At 37.4% G+C, this 19067-nt stretch overlaps 1 protein-coding gene across 2 annotated transcripts; it reads right to left on the reverse strand.

The window, feature by feature from the left end:
- Positions 1–559: 559 nt before the first annotated feature.
- LOC306885639 (uncharacterized protein) lies at positions 560–10928 on the reverse strand. 2 transcript variants are annotated; one of them, XM_079442302.1, is made up of 7 exons: positions 10488–10928; positions 6201–6342; positions 3221–3255; positions 2846–3124; positions 2456–2701; positions 1429–1500; positions 560–1318 (listed from the first exon to the last, which is right to left on the reverse strand). In XM_079442302.1, the coding sequence occupies exons 2-7, from the start codon at positions 6224–6226 to the stop codon at positions 1197–1199; spliced, it is 780 nt and encodes a 259-aa protein (XP_079298428.1). In that variant the 5' UTR covers positions 6227–6342; positions 10488–10928; the 3' UTR covers positions 560–1196. The 2 variants fall into 2 exon arrangements, with proteins under 2 accessions (XP_079298428.1, XP_079298429.1); XM_079442303.1 differs by lacking the exon at positions 10488–10928 and adding an exon at positions 9996–10125.
- Positions 10929–19067: the final 8139 nt, after the last annotated feature.

Here is a 19067-nt window from a genome sequence, read left to right on the forward strand (position 1 = left end):
TTTAAATCATATTCATAATCTTAACTTTGCTGAGATTTGTGTGATATGATTGTGTATTCAAAGCAGTTATGCGTTGTGATTACAAAATGTAATTTAGCAACTTTCCTTGAACATTTGTGGTGTGTAAACTAGGTGGCCGAGAGAGCTCAGTGTGCTGCAAATAGAAAAAAACACCTGCAAATTAAGAAAACAACTTCATCAATTTGCCCACACGCGCGCTGCAAATGCTCACAACACAACCAAATAAAGAAATGCACTGCAAATAAAATGATTTATTTGGTTGTGTGGCATTTGCAGCACCTGCTGTCAACCTGATGAAGATATTTTCTTGAATTGCTGGTGCTTTTTCTATTTCCAAGTGTTTTCTGAAGTTGAGCTCTCTCGGCCACCGTAGCAAACAGCTTCAGGAATCTGCTTTTGATTAATCATTTTGACCATATTACTAAAAATCTACAATAAAAATTTTACACTAAATTTTAACAAAAAATTTACAATAATTTATTATTTAAAACAAATGTCTGTTCTTGGTTTATCCTGAGTTAAAAGAGTGTATAAAATTGGCTGTGAAATTTGAAAAGCAGCAAGTTTGTTACTGCTTCTGTTTTTAATGCAACAATTCAATATCAGTACACACTATTTAAAGCACACATGTTAAGCAAGTGACATTATTACTTTAGTCAGAAGTCAGAAAGAGCTTTATTGCCAAGTATGTTCACACACACAAGGAATCTGACTTGGCAACAGGAGATTCCAGTGCAGAAGAAAGTGCAAACGTACATGAAAGTGCAGACATACATCAGTAGAAATCAAATATAACAATAAATTAAGAGAAACAGAAAAGTTCAATAATGCACTGTATACAGAAGTAGAAATATAGAGAAAATATTAAATTGTTAAAATGGATGTACAGATATATTATTTACAAGTGTGCGGTTTACAAATGTACAAATTTACGATGCTATGAATAAATGTGTCAGTTACTGATTGAGCTGATGTCCTCATTCAACGGTTTCTGAACAGCCAATATGAGCAAACATATCATTACACCAGCAGGACTCATATTACAAATGTGTCTGGCTTGACCAGTAGATGGAGACATTTAATCGACTGCTTCGGTCAGGAATGATGTGCTAACAGGATCCTCTGCAGATCTGTTGGCACTGAAGGCACTCTAGTACAGGCCCCTGCTCAGTTTCTTACATTGGGACCCCTTTGTAGGAACGGTGTTCCTCGTTCTTTTTCCAACATTGACGTTTCATGATGACAGCAAACACAATCAGAACCACCAGAACCCCAATCACCATCCAAAGCCAAACATCTGGAGAGGGAAAGTGGGAAGAGAGCACATTTTTATTTAAAATGTTTTTCTTTTTTAAACTCACTGCTGAAAGAGTTTGTAAAGCTCTCAAATCCTCTTGTTTTACTTACGAACTCGTTCAGTGTCATGAGTTTCGTCCTCGTGTGTGCTGTCCAGTTTGTCCTTCGAGCCTGTACTAGATTCTGTAGAGAATGTTGAAAGGTCAGTCACACAGTTTAGTATTAATTTGCTGCTCAAGTCATGATAATTAAACCTCACCTGTCCACTTTATAATTAAAGGGGTCATATGGCGTTGCTAAAAAGAACATTATTTTGTGTAATGCAATGTGTTTGTGGTTTAAAGTTAAAAAAACACATTATTTGCCCCATACTGTACATTATTGTTGCTCCTCTATGCCCCGCCTTTCTGAAACGTGCCAATTTTTACAAAGCTCATCGTTCTGAGAAGCGAGGCGTGCTCTGATTGGCCAGCTATCCAGTGCGTTGTGATTGGCCGAATACCTCAAGCGTGAGACATACATGTAGCATAAACGTACTTACAGGCTGCGAGTCAGAAGCACCAGACTGTCCTTGCAAAGTTGGAATTGCCCCACTTTATAGAAACAGCCTTTGTGCGAGCCAACATTGTATAGCTTCCAAGTTCAGGAAACAGTCCTCTGTAAAATGCGCTGCACACACTCTAATATTTGGGTTGAACTGTTCTGGAACAGTGATGTAAATACAACTTAACCACTGATTTCTAGTTGTGTCCTCCTTTGGAAGCCCAAACAAAGTAGTTTCTCTTTCATAACGAAACACAGCGTCTCCAGGACATGGCAACACTACACTACAGCGACAATAATAGTTCCACCTTCTTTCATTGCGTATACATTTGGGCGGTGTTATGAAAATCTCCCCAAATTCGTGACGTAGACATGTGGGGGCATGTTTTAATGAGCCATTTTAGGGGGCGTGGCAGAGTCTTAACTTTTATAAAGAATATCTGTTTATAAAAAAGACTTTAGACTTTAGTCTCTGCAACTTCAGGGATCTTATCTATCCACAAACAGCTTGAAACACTCCAAAGAGAAAAGAAAACTTGAAATTGCATCATATGACCCCTTTAATATTTCTAAACATCCATCAAATTTCTCTCACCTGTGACCATCATGGTGACGAGGTCTTCTCCTGATGAGGTTAGAGCGGTGTAAGTTCCTTCATCACTGGATGTAAAATTTACAATGGTCAGGCGGCCATTCTTGTCGGTCAGTTGATCGGTCAGGACACCCCGTTCTCTCCTCCACACCTCTTTCCTGCCTGTGTTTGTAAAATGCTCAACACTCTCAGCCTCACGCGGCAGATCATCAAACATCAGCTCTTCATCTTTCAGTCCTGTTAAATTAACTGAAGAGAAATAAAACAAGAGCATAATTGTGACATTGAGCTTTTATAATATTGGCGTGTGGAGTAACACAATATGAAATAAACACTGGTACTAAATGAAAGCAACAAAGCTCAAATCAATATTTAAACCAGTTTTAACCTTACCATTAACATGGACATCATAAGTGTAGTTGGAAATAAAAACACGAATGGCATAAACTTTTGAAACATATCTTCCAGCATCAGTGGTCTTCAAGTTTTGCAGATTGAGGTCACAACTCCCACTCTTGTGCACACGGGCCTTGAAATGTTCATCCTGATTGAAACCATAAGCTGTTTTGGACCCAAATGTCAGAACAGTGGTTAAATCCTCTTTGTTGCTCAAACTACACGGCAGGGTAATATTGTCGCCCTTTTGTCCCGACACGATTAGAGAAACAGCACCTACAAATAAAAAAAGTGTTGAAATCACAACACAATATTGACACTATTTATTAATCTTATTAATGTCACCAATTTTTCTTTGTTACACATACTCACCAGGCAAGACAAACAGTAGAAAAATAGTCAGGCACCTGATAAAAAAGAAAGAAGACAGGGTGGTTATATGGTACTCAAATCTCACCAAAAGTAAAGAAAATAAGTGCAGAAAAAAACCCAGCTTATTTAAAAAGGTAAAAGCACTGACCACAACGCAACTCTAAACTCAATTGTTTCTTGTTTTATTTTTATTCAGCACTTCTTCAAACCATTAGAAGAAACTGCACACATTTTGTCTGCCATCAATGTCGGTTTAAATATTGAAAGTGAAGCAGATTTCTCCCCTTATAACATGCCTCACAATGCCTGTGAACAACTTCCTGTTCCAAACAAGCCAGATCAGTCATGAAGGCCAGTCAGAATGGCTTTATGATCCTTTTAGCTCCACACAGAAACAAAACAGCGTTCCTCCAGGACCATTGTGCTATGTAACACTGGATAATTAAAACTAAAATCTACATAATCAAATTATATTAAATAGACTAAACAAAAGAGTTGTATATAAGCTAAAAATAAGAACATTTATACACAGCCTACATAAAGGGCATGTGTGCATACTCGAGAATTTTACATAAAAACAGGTCAAGTCAAGTCACCTTTATTTATATAGCGCTTTTAATAATACAGATTGTGTCAGTATTACAGAATTAAGTAGGAAAATAGTGTCAATAATGCAAAAACTAAAAACTAAAAGTAATAGAGACAAGGCACAGTAGTGTTTTTTCCCCTGAGTGTTTACAACTTTATGTTCAGGTGCTGATTATTTTAAAGTGGATGCATGTGTATGAGTGCAGGTGTTGTCAGGCCAGTCCCATGGAGTTGAGGAGTCTGAGAGCTTGGGGTAAGAAAATGTCACTGTGAGGGACGCTGGTGGTGGCCTTGAGGCACACTGGGACGGTGGTGTTGCTCCTGAATGTATTAAAGGGATTCCTGAGTATTAAGACATGCATGGCTTAATATAACGTAAATGATGTCCATTACTGAAATATGTAGTAGAAAACCAGGGGGTGCCATTATTTTACGTGCACAGTACATTCTGCATCGATGACGTCAAAGGGTTGCACTCGGTGAGCTACTGCCGCATTTTACCACAACACAACTCAGAAAACAAAATACTGATGCCACATTGTGGCTTTTGGTTTTCAGTCAAAGTGCAACAAGAAAGTGATGTAAGACTTCACAGCTTTCCTAGCAATAAGAAGAGGAGAAAAGAATGGGAAGATGCCTGAGGACAAATAAAACTTTCTAAAGACAGGCTTCTTTGTTCTCTCCACTTTAGCCCTGATGCCTTTGAGCCTTTTAGTAGACCACAGCTACCGAAAAGAGCTTAAAAACGGCTGAGACAAGAAATGCTTTGTCCTGTTAGGATGTAATGCCGACATCTGTCATAACGCCACCGCCACTGAAGAAGTTTCTCAGTGCAGATTTCCCTCGATATTTGGGGCGTTTAGACTCCTTGTGGGGAAAAATCGATGGTCCGGTATTTGGTTAAAGCATATGCTTATATTCACCTCCACCTGTAAGCTCTTCCAGTAGCTGTAGTCTCATATCAGCATTTTATTTTCTGAGTCGTGTTGTGGTAAAAATAGCAACAGGTAGTGGCAGTAGCTCACCAAGTGCAACCATTTTACATTATCAAAATAATGGTGCCATAATCCAAAATATGTATGAAACGATATAATTATATAAACGATATAAAAGGAGATATAACATACAGTTTCACAAAATCTCATGTTAATCTTGAATACCTATAGAGTAGTATTGCATCCTTCATGTCTCCAAAGAGTCGTCAATTTGATCATATTTGTAAAAGAAGGATACAGCTTTATGATTTTCTCAGAAAACAAGCTCCTGGAGGCGCGCCGTGGGCGGAGTTAAAGAGTGACGGGCACTTAAGCGCCGATAGCCAACAAAACAGACATTTGATGCCGTTTCACTTGCTGCCTCCAGTTCTGAATCATGACCGGGATGTTTTTAATCGCTAGGACCGCTCCATCTCCATCAGTATCAAACGATGTGCAAATCCAGCGTCGAACTGGGCCTGGTTTATAAAACATTCGTCAACAAACACACTTGAGAAACTCTGTTGCTGCCCCAAAAAACAAACTGCATCCACTGTTCACGTAATGGTGGGATCTTTGGGAAGCTGAACAAGGCTATCTTTTTCTCATAACCAAAAACACACTTCTTTGGAGACGTTCTTCTCAAGCGAGTCTTGTGGAGTCATTGTTGCTGTCATTGAGTTGGCAGTGTATTTTCTGGGAGCTTTGCCTTTTTGACGGCCAGAGATAATTTGACCCTTGCTGTTCTTAGTGCTGCCAGAAATCTCTGGCGACAACAAACAGTCCAATAGGATAAATAAAAAGGTCTGCGGTTAACATCTGGAATTCTGTCACTGAGCCACATCTCTGTGGCCAGAGTTTGTTTTAGCCTAGCACTGACTCCCGCTCTCTTTCCATGCGTATGCTTTCCCTTACACCGCTTTCGGTATCCCCTTCCTGTCCCTGGCATCAGGCTACGCCCAAGACTTGGTTCCTGCAGTGAGCCGAGATAACAGTTTCTCCAGCAGGCCGGCTTTTGGATGATTTCTGTGTTTTAGAGTCTGGCGATGATGCACATGAACATCGGTTGCTCAGCTGGTCTAAAAATACAGAAATAGCTGGATCCAGAGCAGCAGCTGCTCTTGAAAAGCTCACATCAAATCACCATCCCACATTAAGCTTCACTTTCACCACAAGCACATAACGACTTACTGAACATCATCTTTGATCATTGGGGGGCAAAGCATGAAAATATAACTTCTGTACTTTCAGTTGGTCAGGACTGACACAAATGATCCTGGCTCTTTGACTATACAATTACTGTCACCAAAAATGCTTGAACACCATTTAACAACTTTAACTTTTACTATAATAATTTGCAATTGTTCATTCTTTACACACAGAATATGATCACTAAGAGAGTGTTGACAGGTACTCACCAATGGAGGTTAATGGTCAGCAACATCCTCAGACTCTACTTGGATTTGTTCTTGTTTTCTCTTCTTCTGGCGTTTCTTCTATCCTCACTGCCTCTTTATGCCATGATAGATGGCATCTCTGACGTTCTTCAGATCCTTCCACCTGTGAATACAATCACAAATGTAGAAAAATGTCAAAAACAACAAGTATATCATAAACATTTGAATTTTTCTTCATCTTTGTCATTAAGGACTACCACATATATTTTTTTTACAATTATTAAATAGATAAATTTTTCCAGATTTACTAATTGTTTAAGGCCATTTTGTGATTTCAATCATCATACAGTAACCAGCAACAACCACCCTTCCTCTTCTCATCGGAGACATGAGATGCAGATCTTACTGATTTTACTGATGTTTGCTATATAGCGCCCGTCACCTACAATAACATTCAACCTGATGAGCATCAACTCTGATCAGCTACGGCAATATGATTTATCAGAGTTCTTATAATTATTATTATAATAAAGTATGTAATAATGCCATGCTAACGGACACAGCCTTCATCACTGCTTAGAAAACTATGAAATATGTTGCGAGCCTTATTTTGTGTAAAAGTCACATCATCTCACAGAAGGATTTATTTCAAACACTCGACTGACGTTATGAAGTGAGTTAGGAGTAAAAACATGTTATTAAATGTGGTATTTTTCTACATGCTTTCTGATGGAGCAGCATTTACTATGCAGAGCCGTAGTTCACTGAGAAGCTACACAAACAACTTTATTATGGCAGTGCCATTTCACAATATCGGTGTATAATTCGCTCTGCGATAATGCGATTTTTTTGACTAGCTTGTCAGTGAATTATGGCTCTGTGTAGTAAATGCTGCTCCATTTGAAAGCACGTGATGGAGATTTATTACTGATTACAGAACCGGCTTTACTGACAAGATGCGCATAACTTTCGCACGTGATTTAATGTGCAGCCCTAGTTTGTAATAAGAGGGATTCCTCATTGAAACACATAAGGTGGGCTTAAATTGTACCACAGTGAGTAATGGTGAAAAAAGACAATGTTTTCCTTTAAAAATGTAAGATATGTTTACAAAACATTGTCGGACATTGGAACATAAATATACATCAGTCATTTTCATTGTGCCCACATTAAGAAGTGTTACGTTTTTTTTCATTCAAGGTTAGCTTGTGTTGGCTATAGTTTTCATGTGTTTTGTGGCACTGTTCCATTTAAGCCCATCTTCAAAAAAAAAAAAAAAAAAAGTTGATTTATTAAAATAATATGCTCTGCATAATTTATGAAGCATTGATTTGTAAATGAATATAAAATGAATAAAAATGTGGGGAGGTGATGGCGCAGTGGATAAGACACATGCCTTTGGTGTGAGAGACCCGGGTTCGAATCCACTGTGAGACACCAATATGTCCCTGAGCAAGACACTTAACCCCTAGTTGCTCCAGAGGCGTGCGACCTCTGACATATATAGCAATTGTAAGTCGCTTTGGATAAAAGCGTCAGCTAAATGAATAAATGTAAATGTAAAAAAAACACAGTGTTTGTAGTTCACATGCTTAATTCGTTGGCAGTCTATCTTTCAGCAAGGCAAATGGTTTGACCTTGAGATTAGCTTTGTGTGCAAGCTAATAAAACTCAACTTTTCATTAAGTGAAGTGAAGTGACATACTGCCAAGTTTGGTGACCCATACTCGGAATTCGTGCTCTGCATTTAACCCATCCGACGTACACACACACACACACACACACACACAGTGAACACACACCCGGAGCAGTGGGCATTTATGCTGCGGCGCCCGGGGAGCAGTTGGGGGTTCGGTGTCTTGCTCAAGGGCACCTCAGTCGTGGTATTGAGGGTGGAGAGAGCGCTGGACATTCACTCCCCCCACCTACAATTCCTGCCGGCCGGAGACTCGAACCCGCAACCTTTGGATTAAGAGCCCGACTTTCTAACCATTAGGCCACGACTTCCCCGACTTCCGATTAAGGAAAATGATAAAACGATAATGTACATACACAAAAAACAATACATTTATCTCTTATAATAAGGAACCTAGATAATGGGTAGGTCGGGGGTGCTGGCCCGAAAAAGGTTGAGAACCACTGTTTTAAATGCTGACAAGAGAAAATGACCATGGCTTGCAACGCCTATAGTTACAATACTGTTTGTGAAATAATAATGTGTGCTCTTATTTCGTGGACAAACTCCCCCAAACGGCACCCCGAGGCAGTATTAACACTGACATGGCATCAGACTCACTGAAGCCATCGGCACATCCGGTGACGCTTCCAGTTTGAACTGAGCAGAGAGTGGCATGTGCCGATACATTATACTCCGGCTGACAGCGGTAGTGTCATGCCCCAACAATGACATGTCCCGCAAGAGTATCACTGAGATGTTTCCATCACCCTGTTTTAATGCGCATTTTGAAATATCTCATCAGAAACAAGTGATGGAAATGCTGAATTTCGAATAAAAATGCCTTAATTCACAAAATGTTTACGCTCGTGTGGTTTTGACTTGTGTGAAACAGGGTTAATGCAAATAATGGGAGATGGAAATGCATTTGCCGAATAAATTCCATTCTGACATGCCTGAGCAAAATCAGTCATCAAAGTATTTCTGTATAACTGTCTTACACGACTGCGTTCCCAAATAGCAGGTATCTGCCTCAGAAAGCAATGACCGAATTGTGTCTGCTTGCTCTGAGCAGTGTTGGGCTAGTTACTCAAAGAATGTAATATATTACTACTTACTCCTTTCAAAAGTAATATTGTTACTTTACTTATTACTTTCTGGCAACAGTAATTACTTACACTAGTTACATTACTTTTTCTTCACACCCCACAGTAGTTGTAACTGTGTATCTTCCACATATAATTTGTCTATAATTCGTCTGTTACTAATAACATATTTCTGCCTCATCATTTGACCAAAATCCACATTGGATCACAGTCAGAAGTGATTACAAACCCTCAATAGTGATTGATAGCGACATTCAAGTGTTGTATTAATCTCATTAATTGTCATGTGTAGCTTGAAGCTATAATTGTAATTTCTCCGTTACATATATACGATTATATTTCATTATGCATTTTATCAAATCACATAAGTTTGTAAGAAACTGTTTAATTTACCGAAAAGATTTTTAATTATAGTTATATAATGTACCGCATGCTGATCAGAGGGATGTAATGCCAGAGTAAAGTAAAGCTACAATTTACACAACAGTGTTCAGATCATCTTTTTTCAATATGCAATATAATGCAATATTTCTATCTGTTGAATGTAAGTTTTTCCATAATCCAAGCTTGCCTGCTGCACTGGGGACATCACATGCATGTGCCAGTCCTGAAAATTATGAAAATAAATCTAGGAATTATTTGATTGTTGGATTTTAAATCAGTGGGGTTGAGGCATGAAAAGTAATTAAACTGTTGGATGGTAACTGAAAAAGTTAATATTATTACAGTAACTACTGTCCAACACTGTAAGTTAATTTATGAACATTGTTATAATCAGTGGCTTCTCCTAGTTTTCTTAGTGATATTTAGTGCCGGTTTTGTTCTCTTTGACTCGTTGGATGGAAACGATGCTTATTCGCAAATGTTTTATGAGATATTACAATTTTGCGCACAGGTTAAATTTCGCAACTTTGGATGGAAACCCCCTGACTCTATCGGCACATGCTACGTGAGCTTTATTAAAACAAGACGTCCGGCTTTGGGGAAAAAGGTGGATATAGCAAACAAGGACGAAAAGTAGGCGAAATGACTTACAATCTGTGCTGAGAAAGAGTTTCCGAAAGGACTACGGTGTATTCCCTTTACAGTGTCATTTAACCACGCACTGAGCGAAGAGGTGTGCTCCGTTTGAAGGAACGATGCGGATCTATCATATCGCGAGAGCGACACATCAAAGTACCGCGAGAACAAGATGTTTTCGAATCGCTCTCGCAGTACCGCATGTCGTCCACACCTAAAGGACTATTTGCCAAATTAAATACCATGAAATATGAAGTGTCTCTGTAATTTGTATGGCCTGTTTCGTGAGACAGATTTGACCATACTGATGTCCGGGTTGTTGCATGTTAACATGATTGTTTGTATATCTCCCCCATTAGCTCTTTTCTGCAAAACCGCGTCTTCACACAACGATCGTGTTATGTTAACGAGTATATTTGCCTCGGATTTAGGGATACATTTACTGTCGGCAGAAGAAAATAAGGGGTAAAATGGTGAAATTGTGCAGCATTGGGTCACATTACTCACCCGTTCATCGCTCGACCGCAGAGCTCCGGTTCCTGCAGCATTCTGTGTTCCGCTGGATCTGCAGCCTCGGAGTCCAGTTCAGTCCCTGCATTATACTTAGGCTACTTCACATTTGCTGTAATTGCTTTCATATGAATAACTACACATATCCGACTAATTTATCCATTGCTTTTTAGATAATGCGTCAAAATCGACCTGGCACCTATCCAAATCTTAATTTTAGTCTTTGATTTTCTTGTCCTTGCATCTTCTTTATTAACTTCTTCCTTTCCTCTGCATAATTTCCACCAATGCTCTAGAAAGTCACCCATTTCGTCCTGTCTTTCTGTTTTTCGGCAGAAGCAGATCAACAATCCCGCCCAGATTTGCACTCGTTTCGCAAGCAGTGCTCAGCACAGAGTCAAATAACATCCAGCTCCACCACAACACCTCCTCCTCTCTGGGTGCGGTTGTGTTTAGCCATGGATTTTCTTTTCTTTTTTCTTTTTAATAGGTTAAAAAGGATAGGATGATTCTGACCATATTACAGAAAAGCTTTTTGCAAAAATTGACAATTATGTCTAATTTAAAACAAAACCTGTTTATCTATTATATCAGCCTCATGTTAACACGTGTAATGTTGAAGTGTTATGGTTGCAGAATGGTGCATATGTTTTATGTTGTCTTTTGAATAAGGATGTCATTTTTTCGAAGGTAATGTAAGACAGGAAGCTATACATTGCAATTTTGAACAAGTCAGCCACTTTGTCTTTCGACACCTTCAGTGATCAAAGGAAAGATTCTTCACATTACCTGAGCAAATCAATGTTAAAAATGAGTGGAATACAACTAAAAGAAAACAAAAAGACCATAAACTTTAAATTACACAATAGTAAACACTGATGAATCAATGATGAAGACCATTGTCTCATTTTTAATTCACTTTTTACAATTTTGTATGGTCATACAAAGTTTGACCCGTATTCAGTCAGTCCTACAATAATCAACATTTCACAGATGTCATACACAAAAAACAATTGGTCTTGCACTCGGTTCTTTGGGGTCGTTGAGGTGCTACACTGCCATATAAAGAACCCATTAAGTCCCTGTATAGTTCTTTAAAGGCTCTCTAACTCTCTTATACCTCTTTTCCACCAAGGCAGTTCCAGTGCTGGTTCGGTGCCTAGTTTCAAACCAGTCCTTTGTCTTTCGACACCCAAAGCACCAGCTCCGAACCAGGAAAAGCAATTCGTAAGCACCAAAACATTGCTGGGCTAGAGGAAGAACCGATTGCGTCAGGCGCTGGGTTACCGTGACCAACAAGATGAACAGAATCTTTTGACCGCCATATGGACGCCAAGATGGATGCAATTAAGCAAAAACAGCAGTGGTCCGAGGAGGAAACAAGCTGTTTTCTTGCAATCTGGTCCTCTGCAGAAGTCCAGAATAAATTAGAGGGTACAAACATACAGTATGAGAGTGGAGTAAAATCTAAAATCTAAGAAGGAGAATGGGGTTCCTCTTATGGTTCTATACCATTTGACAAAGTTCTGTATACACCTTTTAAAGATATAACACTTAACGTGGTTCCCTTATGATTATGAGCCAATGAACCACTGTTAGTGCTATTTAGCACCGTTTTTTAGTGAGAAGAGCTTGATTTGCATTATTCATTCATGACAGCCACAAATATATTTAATGTTTAAAACCTTTACAGTCACAGAGGTAATAAGAAGGAATTTAGATATATTTGATCTGAAATTAATATATTTTTTTTAAATTAACAATAAGTGCATAAAGGCCACCCAACATTGTGCTGCTCAGATTGTAAATAACATTAAAAAGTAACAAAGTAACAAACAACATTATGAAATTCTATATCAAAATACATTATAAAAACAATTAAAATTATTTTATCAAAGGCTAATTTAAACATGCAATTAAGCTTAGTTAAAAAAAAACACATTTTGTGCAGTATCTAATACATATTCATTAATTAATAATACATATTATATTAATACAGGTTTACAAAGAATAATACAATCCTCTAGTAAGCAGTAAAAGGCAACATCAGCATGAAAAAAAACTATAGATGTTTGATATGGGAAAAATATTTAGTCAGGAACACAGACTCAGGTTTGGATGCACTCTTTCTCATGTTGGCATATGTAAACAAATGAATACAAACCATATATATTAATGTGAACAAATTCAGTGCAAATCGATACAGTGTAGTGCTGTTTTCTGTACGTAAACTCTTTTGCACAAATCACTGGTGCTACAGAGGTTGAACATTTTGTAGCATAGTACACAGTACAAACGTTGTGCAGTCCATCATGTGACTGGCAAAGAACATTGTTGCACACAGTTTGAAAAAAGAAAAGTTTGCTTGTCAAAATCAATTTAATTCGTTTCACTTCTATTTCAGGGCTTAATGTAGAATAATTACATCTATAGTACACTGCACTTACAAAGAACATAAATAATGCTATAAGTGTCACGGTCCTGCAGGTGTGCCCTGATTGGCCAGCAGATGTCACTGTGTGTTTGTTTGAGCACATGGCTTGTTGTTTGTGGTTTGTGTCATGTGCTCTCCTGTCTATTGTCTGACCCCGCCCTCCTTGTTATCTCGTTATTGTTTCAGTGACTTCACCTGTGTCCTCCTCGTTTGTCTCCCCATTTATTCTTCTGTGGTCTGCAGTCCTGTGCTGGTTCGTTGTTTAATGTCAGATGTTGGTAGTCGTGTATGGGTATGTTTGCATGTACTGCAGTTCTCTACTGTACTGCAGTCTGTTTTTCCCCCTCTGGGTGGTTTTTGTTCAGTTTTTGTTTCATTTTATTATTAAAAAAACCAACCATTCTCCTGCACTTGAGTCCTCGCCTCATCTCCCTTCCGGAGCCATGACAATAAGATGACTGTTTAAAATTTTGAAAATATAAATTTGAAATGATTTTGGGAAAAAATTAAATGCTATGATGAATATAAAACTAAAAGGACCAGTAGATGGACATACATCACTTTTTACAGCATCATTAAATCATTAATTCAACCGATTCATTCAGAAATACACTGAAAAAAATGATACATTGAATTTACAATTTTTTTTTGAGGTAAGTGGTTGCAATAAATTTATTTTAGCAATTTTTTGCTGAAAGTTAGTCAACTAAATTTGTATACGAGTAAGAACTGGACTCATGACAAGCCATTTGTTACTGGTTTGTTACATTTGCATGCTAAAAGAGTTACGTTTAACGTGAACAAGTGCTATGCTGGCTATTGATATTAACTGAAGAAGATAAATGAATAAATAATTAAAAATATATGTCAAATGAATAATTAAAATAAACAAAGTCTTAAACCAGTTTGACTAGTGACATCACTGGTCCGATCAACGAATCACAGAATAAATCAAATGAAATGAGTGTCTTCTCAGTGAATTAAGATGAATTTTTCTCATCAGAGTAGAATTAAGCTAATTTAAGTTCAAATTAATATATTCACCTCTGTGGAAATGTCAAAATTTTATTAAATTAGACCAGCAAGACTTAAAATGATCCATCAAAGCAAATAATAATTTAATAACCCCACATTGTAAGAAATTATTTTTAATGATATACCACAGCTTTTTTCTTTTTGTCAAATTAACGTTCAGATAAGATAATACTGGGAGTTTCTGTTGATCAAACCAGTCTCTTTCTTTGGTTCATTTTAAGGCAACAAAGTTACCTACTTTAAGTTAAACCAACAATCATTTTTGTATTATCGTAATCATCATAACTGCAGTAATAAATAAATTAAGCATAAACACATTGACTCCTTTCCACATCACTTACAGGTTTAAATTTCCAGAGAAACAAAATTGGTATAGAACTCAAAAACAACTTTATATTTAAGCTGTATATTTATATTAAAATGTTTATATATTAAGAAGCATGAAAACTTCTCTTCAAATGTCAACTGTTTGCAGCATATATAGTGAGACTAACAACACATTTAAGTAGAAACAAAACTAAAAGTAGCTCTCACTCGCACACACACGCGCACACACGTACACACACACACACACACACACACACACGCACACACACACACATGTTGTTTTTTGTGGTTTATGGGGACTCTCCATAGGCGTAATGGTTTTTATACTGAACAAACTGTGTGTGCTATTGCCCTACACCAATCCTACACCTAAACTTAGTCCTCACAGGAGACTTTGTGCATTTTTAGATTTTCAAAAAAACACCATTTAGTTTGTTTTTTAAGCCTTTTGAATTACGGGGACATAGGCAGTGTCCTCATAAACCACCTTCATATTGTAATACCTCTGTCATACCCATGACATTATACAAATTTGTGTCCTCATAAACCACATAAACATGCACACACACACACACACACACACACACACACGCAGGATTGGTCACTAGGGCCTATAGTCCTCTGTGTGGAATTAATTCAAAGCAGACTGAGCAGAAGATCAACGTACTACAGCATTATGTTCAGAGACCGACATAATCTTGTGAATTATTTATTTAATAATTTGCATATGAATTTAATATTTAACTTCAACACTGATTTTATTTTGAAGGAAACACCTGTTTCTCAGAAAGCCCCGTGATCATGTGATTTGATGGGTGGTGAAATCTGCTAGAGCTGAACAGTTCACGTGATTGATGTGAAACCGTAACACAACCTGGGGCACGCTCAAGCTTAAACCGGTGCGTAATGCTTTGCTCTGGTTTCCGGGTTGAACGACATGCTTCGTGGAAACGGTGTGCAACCAGGTTTGAGATACGTTTTCTCTTGTTTGGTGGGTGTCTCAAAAATGTCAGTCCAATCAGCAGCAACGTGTATATAAACCACACGGTATTAAAGAGACAGCTGCACTTGCAGTGCAATTGCCTTGTCTAAATATCCACACTTGCGGTCTTTCCACTTGACCATTTGACAACTTGTATGACGTATTTCCTGTATTTGGCTCAAGTGTTCAATTGAGGATGAAGACCACAAGTGTGTGTCGAACTTTTCATTACCAGATGTGACACACTTTCAGTGTTGTAAAAATGCAAGTGTTTACATAGCTTTATTTACATTTTAAATACTTTGCAATTTAAAATCAACTTCTAAATGTCTGTTCAGTAGTCGCTATAACATGACACAATTTTAATTTGTGGTGCTTCTAATTAAGTGATTAAATGCAGTTGCAAATGTTTTACAAAATAAATATCCCCTACTCATCTTTGCACCAACAAAATGTAAAAACACTGTTTTTCTACTAAATTATATGTAATATCTAATATTGATATTTAACTTACATTGAAAAGGTTTCTGTGACCTCTCGCGAGATCTCGGCAAAAAGTCTTACGATTTATTTCCAGAACATGATGCATGATGGGATACGCTAAGCCTCTAATAGCGCTCCAGAGCAGTATTCTAGAGAGTGTGGATTTAGTCAGCGTTGAGGGCACTGCTCTTTGCTGTTTTTAAGACCTGGGACAGTCTTGCACACTTAATTCCTGTCTTGCACTCTCAAGTTGCCAAGATCACAAGTGTGTGTAGGCCTATTTGGATAAGGCAAATGTCTTCTGGTCCATATCCTTTCCTAAGGAAGGTGTGCTAGACACTGATTAATGTAACATAAAAATACTATACATTTTTATATATTTTGCTATTGAATTGTGTAGTGACACTTTAATACACTTTTCTATGCTGCTTTGATTATATAATGGTAAATATTACAATATCATAGCACAACAACAGTGATCAGCAATAATGATAAGCCTAATACGCACAATAAAAATAATAAGGTCATATAGATCATAAAACAGTCTCAGAGGTAAGAAGTGGATTATCCTTCACCTGAAATGCGAGGCAAATGTTGGATCCCAATAATTAGGAACCAGTTTCCACAAATCCCTTCACTCGACTGGGATGTTCTCTTTTATTCTGGATGGCAAGGGCAGTGACTGTAACATTGAGCGTATTTTGCAGTATTAAAAATGTATTTATAACAATTTCATCAGGCTCTGAAAATTCTTCAAAAAGAACATAAAGAATGTCCTTCTCAGCTGCCATAGTTGCAACTTTTGAGTCATCAGAACAGGGTGTGCAACACACCACTGTTTCCGTTTAAAAAACGTTTTGCAACGTTTTGTCAGGGCTGAACGCAGCCCAGGTGTGTTCAAATTAGCGGCGCTGCGCAGAACGATCTGTGTTTGACATCAAAATACCGCGAGAGCAATTCGAAAGCATATGGAGCATCTGCTCTCCAACCGCTCACGGTACTTTGATGTCAAACATGTTGATGCATCTCGAACAAGCCTATATTGTCATTTCTCAATTCCGATTGTTCAGAGTTTAAAACGTGTCTATGTTTATATTTTATCATCAGATATCTGCAGATACACTAAACTGCAAAGTCTTCTGTTCCAGAGCAATGAAGAGAATTGAAGAATAGTTTTTATATCAGTTCAAGAGTTACTACACACTTTGATTCATTGCATTAAAATACAACGTGCAACATAATATGATAGGAAATTTCTACCATGTGATTATAAAAATTAACTTTTATTTTGAGGAAATGTCTGTTTCTGGGACTTAATCGTTTATCTCAACACAGAGGCCGCATAAATGTTTCATCATTTTTAATTTCGTGCCATAAGAAGTAAATCAACAATTTCTTCCATTCAATGCTCAATATTGAATCCTGTACATACTAAACATCTCTGAATATGTTGCAGTTAGCGGTAAATACACACTGTTCTGAAGAGGAGCATCTTCTTTCATCTTTCCATATATTCAGGGATTTAAACTAATGTACTAATGTTTTTCTTCTATTAAAAAAAAAAAGCATCTAAAGGACCCTCAGACTGTGAGAAACAAGATTCTCTGATTTGGTGAACCTCAATTCAGTTTGAAGGGAACCAGCTCTGCTCATCTCCTGAAGAGTATCATGCCAAAGGTAAAGTGTGCTGGAAGCAGCTTCATGCTGTAGGGCTGTTTTTCAGCTGCAGGGACTGAGGGACTCATCAGAGTAGAAGAAAAGCTCAATGCATCAAAATATTGAGATAGCCTTAATGAAAACCTAGTCCAGAGCATTCAGAACCTCAGACTGGACAGAAGGTTCACCTTCCAACAGGACAGTGACCCTAAAATGTGCGTCTGCACCCATCCAACCTGACAGAGCTTGAGACGTGAAGAGATGAGGAGAAGAATGGCTGATAATTACCTAATTCTGATGTGTAAAGCTTGTCGTATCATACCCAAAAATACTTAGTTAAGAGTATGAAGACTTATGCAAAGTACTTATTTCATTTTTTTTTTATTAATTTACGAAGTTGTGACGATTCTGTTTTTGCTTTACCATTATGGTGTATGGAGTGTAGATTAATGTGGGAAAAATGTCATTCAAAGCAGTTTAACATAAGGCAGCAACATAAAACGTGAACAAAATGAAGGGTATGAAGACTTTTTATAGGCACTGTAGGTAGATAGATAGATAGATAGATAGATAGATAGATAGATAGATAGATAGATAGATAGATAGATAGATAGATAGATAGATAGATAGATAGATAGATAGATGTGTACATACACACACACACTGAATATGCATATAAGCCAAGTCAGAAAGTCATCTTTATTTATAAATCACTTTGTACAATATAGATACAATGTAAACAGATATGCAAATGGGTCAAAATTATTTTGTTTTGATTACTAAGTGAACAAATGCTGTCTAAGTGTTTTCACACATGATCTCTGTGTGTAGGTCATCAGTAAATGAGTGTGGCATTAAAATAGCAGTGTTTCCCTGAGGTATATGAGTGAATGGTTCCACAAAGTGGGCCTCAAGTATCATTTTTAGTGACCAAGCAATTTTAAATTAACTAGTTTCTTCTTAACTAGAAGAATATCACAGTGCAGTAAACGTTAAAAACGAGTGCGTTTATAATTATGAAAATACATTAAAATAATATGGTAAGAAATACCAGATGCAGTATCATGCAGCATAACTAATGGGTTTGTACGGCTATAAATTACTGGAAGTGACTGAAACGGGAAGCTTCACCCATTTAAGTTACAGCAGCCGAGCCCGTTATACATTATAAATAAGGTTAATAACTTGACCGAATTTAGCAATGTTTCACCTTCTTATTGGTTGCTTAAATTATTCAATGCAATTAGCGAAACATTTCCAGAATACTGTAACTTTATGTTTAATAGAAAAACATCAAACACTGTTACTGAACATTTATAGTCAACTAAAAAGTGTGTGCCATGTAATAAATAAAAATGACAATGTAATAAATTACAAAATGCAAAACAGCAATATCTAACACTTGAAGCTGAATTATCGTATTAACCCTGAAACATTGTAACATTGTGCATTGACTTGATGTGCATCTGCAAGTGACTGAACACAAGCAAAGCAACATTCAATCAGCAACACGTGGCCGATAAATGTGGCAAAAATCCTCCTATTATTCGGTCTTGTTTTAATAAAAAAATAAAAATATGAATGTCGACTCCCATGGTTCACTGAAAGGAGTCGGCTCATAGAATCACATCACCATACTGTAAATGTTGTGCAGAAATAT

Source organism: Barbus barbus (assembly GCF_936440315.1).
Source record: "Barbus barbus genome assembly, chromosome: 19".
Taxonomy (NCBI): Eukaryota; Metazoa; Chordata; class Actinopteri; order Cypriniformes; family Cyprinidae; genus Barbus; species Barbus barbus.